This window comes from Strongylocentrotus purpuratus, unplaced genomic scaffold, assembly GCF_000002235.5.
Source record: "Strongylocentrotus purpuratus isolate Spur 01 unplaced genomic scaffold, Spur_5.0 spur5_scaffold_14, whole genome shotgun sequence".
Classification (NCBI taxonomy): Eukaryota; Metazoa; Echinodermata; class Echinoidea; order Camarodonta; family Strongylocentrotidae; genus Strongylocentrotus; species Strongylocentrotus purpuratus.
This window is the reverse complement of record NW_022145599.1, coordinates 14,488,561-14,498,356: the sequence shown is the minus strand read 5'-3', so window position 1 is coordinate 14,498,356 and position 9,796 is coordinate 14,488,561. Positions and strand designations below refer to the sequence as shown.

General features: G+C 35.9%; 1 protein-coding gene across 1 annotated transcript; it reads right to left on the bottom strand.

Annotated features, from left to right (window-relative positions):
* Positions 1–4,034: 4,034 nt before the first annotated feature.
* On the bottom strand, positions 4,035–8,685 carry LOC115923492 (acyl-coenzyme A synthetase ACSM3, mitochondrial-like). The gene is made up of 6 exons (XM_030984272.1): positions 8,580–8,685; positions 7,401–7,583; positions 6,734–6,861; positions 6,086–6,185; positions 4,950–5,069; positions 4,035–4,501 (listed from the first exon to the last, which is right to left on the bottom strand). The coding sequence occupies exons 2-6, from the start codon at positions 7,575–7,577 to the stop codon at positions 4,406–4,408; spliced, it is 621 nt and encodes a 206-aa protein (XP_030840132.1). The 5' UTR covers positions 7,578–7,583; positions 8,580–8,685; the 3' UTR covers positions 4,035–4,405.
* Between the last annotated feature and the right edge of the window lie 1,111 nt (positions 8,686–9,796).

The following is a 9,796-nucleotide window of genomic DNA, read 5'->3' as shown; positions in this document are numbered from 1 at the left end:
ATGGGTTTAAAATAAAAAGGGAGATAACTGCGTGCACACGCAGGAGAATTTTAAAAGGCCTATGCTTTAGAGGCTTTAGAAAGTTTGTTACTTTAAATGGAATTGATTAAGATTTGCGGGACGTCACTTGTGGGGTCCCACAGGGATCCCTTCTAGGCCCGCTTTTGTTTATTGTGTATATTAACGATTTTCAACTTTCCGCAAAAATGTTATCATTCATTTTATTTGCAGACGACTCGAGTGTATTTTTCTCTCGCAGAAATCCACAAACTCTTTTGCAGACTGTAAACTCTGAGTTGACAAATGCGACTTTGTGGATTCATGCAAACAAGTTGTCTTTAAATCTTAAAAAAACTAATTATATGCTCTTTAGTAATTCCCTGAGTATATTGCCTGGAAATATAATGTTCAATGGTGTTGAGATTGAAAGAGTATCTACATTTAAATTTCTTGGCCTGCATATTGATGAACATTTAAATTGGAAGTATGATATTAGTAAACTTTGTAAATTATTGTCAAGAAATACTGGTGTAATTTATAAATTGAAATCTGTGTTCCCACTGAATATTTTACGTATGTTGTACGGAACTTTAATTTTGCCATATTTGCACTATGGTGTGCTAGCTTGGGGCAACTCGTTCAAATCTCAAATGGATAAATTACTACTGGTACAGAAAAGAGTAATACAAATTGTTTGTAATACACACTATCTTGCGCATACAGATGTTCTTTTTTATAATAGTAGTGTTTTGAAAGTTGAAGATATTTATCATTTACAACTAGGAGCTCTAATGTATGAATTGAATGCAGGTCTACTGTCAGTAGCCTTGGCTAGAATATTTAAGAAAAATAACCAAGTTCATAGTTATTCCACACGTCAGGCGCAAGCATATCACTTGCCTCTTGTTAGAACGCAATTTGCCCTTACTACTGTGGGGTCCACTGGACCTAGGTTTTGGAATTCCCTTGAACCAAGAATAGCGCAATCAGTCAGTATTTATGTATTTAAGCGCAAACTGAAGTTACTATATTTGAGTCGATATCGTCTAGATTTATAGTTGTGATCAATATTTAAGAAAATTAATTACTATATAGGTCAGCATAATTCTAGTCCCATCTCTCACATCTATTCATCTGTCTGTCTTTTTTTGTTTTTGTCTGTGTTTCAGTCCTGTTGCTCGTTGTATTTTCCTGTTTCTTTTGTTTATAGCCATTATTTAGTAGTCAGTAGATTTTATTTTATTATACTTATTTATGTTTATATTTTATCAGTTGTTAAGTTAGTTTATTTTGTCAGCACTTAAATGTATACATTATTCTTATCTGACGAGTTTTGTTCTTTTATTCATAAGCTACTCATGAGGGACCTTAAATCCACAAGCCTTGCTTTCAACCAAGGTCACCTCATCTTTCTTTTGTAACGCCATATTCTGTAAACTTGTTATATTCATGTCATATTTGTAAAGTGTGTTATGAAAGAAAGATAAATAAAACTTGAAACTTGAAACTTGAATATTGACTTGGCGTGTAATCTTGACAGAGAGTTGAAAATCACAGATGCAGATACTAGGGTTAGAGTTTGTACGAATCGAGTAAACAATAAGAATGTCATGGCTTTGAGATAAAAACGGAAATAACTTAAAACAAGGGAATTTTATAAGGTCAATCACTTTGACGATAAATGGGAAGGCCACCTTGACATTAAGGTGATTTCAATAAAAGCAGAATAAATGAGAAAAACAAATCTCAGTGACAGTTTCGAGCAAAGTCTGAATAGAAATATGAAAGTTGTGATTTTTGAAGGAATAGATTAGCTTCATGCAGTTATGATAAAACATCGATAATTCTCGGTTTCGTTTTTTCTGGGACGCACTGTATATATATACCAACTTGTTGTATTAACAGGACATCTATAAATTTACCTTACGGCGTCATTAGACGGACATATGTAGTGAAAATATAAGAAAATGGTCATTAGCAGGTCATTTTCGTGTCCTGTTAACGATTGAACAAAAGAAGTACTGCCCTCTACTTACGTTTGCAGGCAGAGGAAACTTAAAGGCCTCCCAAGAAACAAAAGGTTTAATCATTAGTCATTAGTTTAATTAGTTATATTGTGTTGAATTTAGGGTTAGGGTTCGGGTTAATATACCAGTTTTTATGATGTCCGGTTAATGTACCATGTAGGGTATATATATATATATATATATAATACTCTCTATTTCTCTCTCTCTCTCTCTCTCTCTTCCTCCTCTCCTGTCTCTTTCTATGCAATCTTCCCACCCCTCCTCTTTTTCCCTTTACTTTTCTATCTTTATTTCATGAACAATAAATTCCACATCATGACATTTTTGCAAATAAAAATATAATCTGGTAATAAAATCATTGACAAATATAATCATTTTACAATTCATTACTTCATTATAATTACATTAAAAATGTAAGAACAACACAAATATAATCAGTTTACAATTCATTACCCGTACTTCATTATAATTACATTAAAGAGGTATCAACGACAAAAACATTGAAACAGAAAACAGCAGCACAAAGAGACAGGGGGGGGGGGGCAGGTGGAAAAATGACAGAACTATGGAAATCGCACAAGAATCCATCCTTTTTATACAACAGTAAGTCAATTACATAGTAGAAAAGTCTTCTAAAAAGGCACCGAAGTGTAGCTTATACACAAAGATAGTGAAAAATGAAAACGACATCTTTAATACTGCAAATCCGTTTATAAAAATGTTATGCAAACACACATAAAATTCTCTACAGAATGGTGTACAAAAAGTACATTGTACATATCAGAGTGGTCGTCATGGAGATATGTTTAAACAATTGATTAACTGGTCAAACCAATATAGTTCCTGGGAGAGACACATGATTGATCAATTAAAGATAGTTCATACTTTCACAAAAATTCATGACTAAAACAATGATTTTCACATTCAAATATATTAGTAGAGTGCTGACAAAAATTCAGACATTGAATCATCCTCAATCAGAGAAATGTTAGTCGAATTCCATGATCTTCTAACTTTTAAACAAAGTTAGTACAGAGTGATAGTATAATTGTGCAAAAACACATTTTCTTTAAATATACAAATATAGTACTATAGCCAGTGCACATTTGCAACATTGATTGTAAATACATAAACAAAGGAAAGATAATTTCACAATACTAAATCATTAAGAAATAATTACAATTTTAACAATATAACATGAAGGCACTAGTAAACACTTATATTTTTAGTGATTCATTTTTCATCAAATTTATTGCATCAAAATCAAAGGCACTTAATATCTGATTATCATTACAATAGGGGTGGCAATATAAAAATTTCATCTATATAAATCAATGCCCTTATATTAATTACTTTGGTATATGGAATGAGAAAAGCACAATGTAAAATATCAGGAACTAGATGGAACTGCCGCCGTCATAGAGCAATTTTACAAACCAAAACAGAAGAAATTTTTCAAATTCAAGTTCAATTGTAATCCATTAATAGGTTCTCAGAATATCGTGATTACAAGCAATTTCTCATATACATATATGACCCTTTGAGTTTTGACCTCATGACCCTAAAATCTACTCAGTTCATTGGCTCTGCAAGATGTCCTGAGTTGAATAGTAATCCATCTGTCAGTTCTAATGAGAATGCGTTAACAAGCTTTTTTTGCATACATAATGAGCCAATGACCTTTGACCTTATGAACCAAGAATCTACTCAGTTCATTGGCTCTGCAAGATACATAAATGATCTAAGTTTGGCAGGAATCCATCAATCTGTTCTAATGATAATGCGATCACAAGCTATTTTTGCATACATAATGAGCCGCATGACCTTTGACCTCGTGACCCCAAAATCTAATCAGTTCATCGGCTCTGCAAGATACATAACCAAAGTTTGGCGGGAATCCATCAATCGGTTCTTCAGATAACGCGATCACGAGAACGGTACGTACATACATACGTACGTACAGACGGACGGACGGACGGACAACCCGAAAACATAAATGCAAAAATATGTTACAAAGACACTAAAAAATGTTATCAATTCAATATTCATTCATATCACATAAACAAAACTTTAAAAAATACAAAAATAGTAACTTTAATAGCACCTGGTTACAGTATACAATCACATAATATTATTCTCATGGAAATCATCAGCAAAAATTGTCATAAAATTGAAGACCTAGTCTATAAAAATATATCCAATTGGAATATTTCCCCCACGTTTGTACCAGGAATGCGACATCTCATTGCCAATTTTCCTTGTTCAAACTGCACTAAGTATTATCATCATTTTGATTCAGTGGCAATGTTCAAAATAGTAAAATGTTTTTGTAGTCCTAGCCGGTCAATGATCGATCTTACCCGTCAATGGTCAAGGGGTCATTTCTTGGGTTGTTGGCTCCATTCTTTCCGTCTCAGTTCTACCCTACGGATCTTCCCGCTGCCCGTCTTAGGGAGTGAGTCAACAAACTCAATCTGAAATAATAGTAATACATTTGTTTGTAATAATAATAATATATGATATGATATTTGTAAGGCTCTGAATCCATTTAAAATCAAATGCTCAAGGTGCATACACAAAAAAAGAGGGGGGGGGGGGAGAAGAGATCATATAAAAGCATCTGCATTATAAAAGAAGCACGTCTTCAACAAAACTTTGAAGACAGCTACAGATGAGGATTTTCTCATGTCTAGGGGTAGGTTAATCCAAAGCTTTGGGGCAGCGCAACTGAAAGTGCAATTTCCAAGGGTTACTTTTGTTTTTGTCTGAGGTAGCTTTCGAAGCAGGTTGTCCTGTTTACTTCGTAAGTTAGGTGCATATGGATGTGCATTTAGGGCTTGACTGTCCATAACAATGCAAAACACAACTGTTTTGCAGTAAGAATCTTGGAATTCAACTTTTCCCATGTCAGTCTCTACCTACCTTCCTTGGGTATTTGTATGGCGCTGTGAGTCGTTTGGTATGTTCTTGTAGCTCGGTGACCAGCTGAGATTGATCTCTGGTCTTGCATTCCTCGGCTAAGACTATAAATGCCTTCACAATCTGACAGGGGAACAAGCAAAAAGATGAGAAAAGAATACAGTAAGAGTATACCGATACTAATGAGGTTAGCATTTGGATTGAAGAGAAAGTAGAAGTGTCATAGTCGAGTGGTTTAAGCAATTGTCTTGAAAATTCAAAGGTCGTGGTTCGATCCCCGATACAGCACTAATGTCTTTTGGCAAGGCATTAATCTTCATTTGCCACACTAGACCCAGGCGAGGTAAATTGGTACCTGGCAGGAATTAATTTCTTGAAATGCTAGAGCGCTGTAATGGCAGCTAGGCTAAAGCTGGGGTAATAATTAATGCCCCTCGGCAAAGAATGTCTAAATAGACGGCGCTATAGAAATGCTTATAAATATTATTATGATGAATACATGTAAACCAATAGTATCTTATGAGGCCCCTTCCCTTTCCTTTTGTAATTTGGGTTATACCAGTCAATAAATTTGCCCCTCATCAATTTCATGGTAGTGACACTTGTCATAGTGATGGCAATGATGATTCAAAAAGTGGTAGAATTCGGTACAGCCAAAATATAGATGTTGTTGATGAATTAAATGGTAGTTATGGCATTGGTTGTAGTAGTTATGGCCATAAATAGTTAGTGTTGGTAATGTTGATTTGGTCAGGTCTAGATCTTGCTCGTGGTAGTGGTGGCACTTCTTGGTGGTGGTCATATGAACAGTAGGCAGTAGTAGTTTGTAGCATTTGAGGTGGTTGTGGTGGTAGTGGTGGTAATCATCGTTGAAATGTTGATGGCTATGAAAATGGAAAGTGGTAGTTTTGGGGTAAGTTATTACCTGCCATGAGGAAAGGGTCGGAGGTAAGCCGATGACAAATTGTGCTATCAAAATGGTTTTATTAAGGTAAACACCATTTGCGACATTTCTTTCTATGACATTAGCAAAGCCATTACTAATCGGATTTGGACGGAAATTGCTGCAAATTAAAGGGGTTGCCCCTCCTCTACAAGTTGCCGTATGACAATTAATGTCATGGAATCCCACTCCTTACCTCTCCCCTTGTGGGGTCTGGTGAACTGACTGCGGCTACCTCAGCCACTGCAGGGTGCTCAATCAAAGCACTCTCTACTTCAAATGGACCAATGCGATATCTATAAAAACAGATGGCAATAATGAATGGAAGAACAAAAAACTCCATTACTGATCTCAAGGTAGAGCTAGTAAAATCATGAATTAAACTGATTACAGAAGAATTTGCTTTACTTATCATAATATATGATCCTCATGCTTGTCATTAGGTAAAAAACTACTCACAGCTATCAAGAGCACATACAGAAAAACCAGCAGAGTGCGGATCTGGGAGGTCCAGAGGGGCAAACTACTTCTTTATCAATAGGGGAGTGACACAAGGAGGTGTATTATCACCACTCCTATTCATCATATACCTCAACCACATAATGCTGAAGGTAGAGAGAGAGAGAGGGATACAAGGCAGAATGAGTGTGTGTGCGTATTAGGTTTTTACAGACGTATATCAATTGGATATGATCATTTACGTCTGGGGAGCGACCTTTAAACGTCACCATCCAAAAGACGTGACTCAGTCTCGAACCTGCGTCCTCTGCCAAATGGCTTATTATGCTACAATTTGAGGCTATAGCAAGGAAAATAAATTTAATATGATGAAAGTATTCCATACCCCGCTGATGTTATGACATCATCATTACGACCTATCACCCAGAAGTAACCGTCTTCATCCTGTACGGCCTTATCTCCCGTCAGGTAGTAATCGCCTCTAAACACAGACTGCGTCCTCTCTGGATCATCCTGATAAATAACGTAGAAGAAATTAGAATAAAATCAAGTCAAAACTAGTAAGGAAGAAGTTATTTAACTCCATTTAAAGGGGAAGTCCACCCTGATATATATTTTTGAATAAAAGTAGACAAATGAGAAGAATCAAAGTAGTGAAAGTTAGAGCAATATCTGATTAAAAATAAGAAAGTTATGAATTTTTAAAGTTACCACCAGTAAAACACAAATCGGCAACACAGACGTATCTTGTGTACTCCTCTCCAATTCGATCTATTCATGAACTTTCATTTTTTAATTATTTAATTACATTTTAAAGGTGACATTTTAGCAGAAAATATGGTATGGGGACATTTTTGTGGTTGTGTAATTGCAATTATGCAAATTTGATTCTAAAGGAGGGGGGGGGGGGGAAACAGACAAGTTGTGACCCTAGAAAATGAACAAAAGATGATGCAATGATGGCTGTTTAACTAGACCCAAAAAAAAAACTAGGACAAGATAACTAAGAAATTATATCGTTCTGAAAATAGGCATTCGTTAGAGCTGCTTACCACATACTGGGTGAAGAGTCCCAATGGTCTGACTGGTTTCACCTTGACGCCGATGATGCCCTCCTTCCCTCTCGGAAGCTCATTACCATCCTCATCGACGATGGCCATGTCGTGGCCAGGCGCTGCCATGCCACAGGACCCCGGCTTGACCTGGTTGCATCGGAATGAGCCTATCATGTTTACCTGTGTGAATGAGACGGAGAGGGCAGAGGGAGAGGAGGAAAAAGTGTGTATGTTGTGTGTGTGTGAGAGAGAGAGGAATTTGAGAGCAAGTGAGAGTGAGAGTGAAAGAGAGAGAAAGAGAGAGAGAGAGAGAGAGAGGAGAAAGAGAGAAAGATTGAAAGAGAGGAGAGAGAGAGAGAGAAAAAGGGAGAAGAGATAGAGAGAGAGAGGGGGAGAGAGAAAGAGAGAGGAGAGAAAGAGAGAGAAGAGAGAGAGAGGAGAGAAAGAGATGGGAGAGAGAGGGTTAGGGAGAGTAAGAGAGGAAGAAAGCAGAAATGGGGGAAGGGAGAGAGAGGGGATAAGGAGAGGGGGAGGATAGAGAGAGAGAGTGAGAGATATGAGAGAAAGTAAAATCAGAAGGTCAGAAAAATGAGGGAAGTGAGGTTTGATTCAATTTGAATTAATTTCACATTCTCTAAAACCTTCTTTCATACTTTAAGACTACTCAAGGCAATACAATCAATATATCATTAGAATTAATAAACATCATATACACTTTAGCATTATATATCGCATTCATGTCATGAAATGACACACAGAAATTTGCATTTCCTACTACTTTATCTAACTAATGTTACAGTTTTATCCAACACATGATTCTTGAAAAAGCATAGTAATGAATGGATGTAAAGATTTATTACCCTGATTAGGTAAGTGGCATCATTATTTGACAGCGTGAGGAGAAAGAGGAAGAAACACTAACATTTAACAACAGAAATAGAAAAATCAGTAAAATGAAATAACCGTCATACAAGTGAATTTGAGAAATGAGTAAGAGATGAAATTTAAAAAAAAGAGATATTGTTCTACAGATATTGAAAGGATGAAGACATCAGAAAAGAAAAAAGAACGACAAATGTAAAAATGAATAAAAGCAGCTAGTAGACATAAAGAGAATCATGGCCAAACACAAAACAACTAGTAGGAAGAGAAAAGCGTCCTTTCTCACAAACTTACCGTTTCTGTCTGGCCGTATCCTTCTCTGATGTAATTACCACTGACCTGTTTCCAAGCTTGATTCACCTCGGGGTTCTAGTTAAATGATAAACAAAAAGAAAACAAATAAACACAAAGTAAGCACATAAACAAGAAATAAACAAATAAGAAAATCAACAAATTCACACACAAAAATCAATCCAAAAAACAAAAACAAAAATTGAAATTGAAATTGAAAGTACACAAATAACAGGTAAAACTAGATGGAATTTTGACTGCGCGCAGTCGAAAATGATGCCTCCGCCATAGAGCAATTTAAACAAGTTTGGAGTTTAAATCTCCAGTGGTTCTTGAGATATCATGATAACAATCTCAATGTATTGAATTTCATAAGTTGACCTCTGTGACCCTTGACCTTTGGCCTACGTGCTCCAAAATCTAATCAGATTGTCTTCCTATGGTGATACACACTATCATTAAGTTTGAAGTTTAAATCTCCAGTGGTTCTTGAGATATTATGATATGGTGATACATACTATCATTAAGTTTGAAGTGAAAATTCTCCAGTGGTTCTTGAGATATCGTGATAACGATCTCAATGTATGGAATTTCATAAGTTGACCTCTGTGACCCTTGACCTTTGACCTACGTGCTCCAAAATCTAATCAGATTGTCTTCCTATGGTGATACACACTATCATTAAGTTTGAAGTTTAAATCTCCAGTGGTTCTTGAGATATTATGATATGGTGATACATACTATCATTAAGTTTATAGTGAAAATTCTCCAGTGGTTCTTGAGATATCGCGATAATGATCTCAAAGTATGGAATTTCATAAGTTGACCTCTGTGACCATTGACCTTTGACCTACGTGCTCCAAAATCTAATCGGATTGTCTTCCTATGGTGATACACACTATCATTAAGTATGAAGTTTAAATCTCCAGTGGTTCTTGAGATATTATGATAACAATCTCAATGTATGGAATTTCATAAGTTGACCTCTGTGACCCTTGACCTTTGACCTACATGCTCCAAAATCTAATCAGATTGTCTTCCTATGGTGATACACACTATCATTAAGTTTGAAGTTTAAATCTCCAGTGGTTCTTGAGATATTATGATATGGTGATACATACTATCATTAAGTTTGAAGTGAAAATTCTCCAGTGGTTCTTGAGATATCGCGATAACGATCTCAATGTATGGAATTTCATAAGTTGACCTCTGTGACCCTT

What these genes read in the sequence shown, in the direction of transcription:
- LOC115923492 (XM_030984272.1), bottom strand. Translation starts at nt 7,577, where the DNA reads ATGATAGGCTCATTCCGATGCAACCAGGTCAAGCCGGGGTCCTGTGGC. An exon ending in GACTCTTCACCCAGTATGTG is followed by an intron (nt 6,862 to 7,400) that starts GTAAGCAGCTCT and finishes GTTATTTATCAG; the next exon opens with GATGATCCAGAGAGGACGCA. An exon ending in CAGACCCCACAAGGGGAGAG is followed by an intron (nt 5,070 to 6,085) that starts GTAAGGAGTGGG and finishes TTCCCCTGTCAG; the next exon opens with ATTGTGAAGGCATTTATAGT.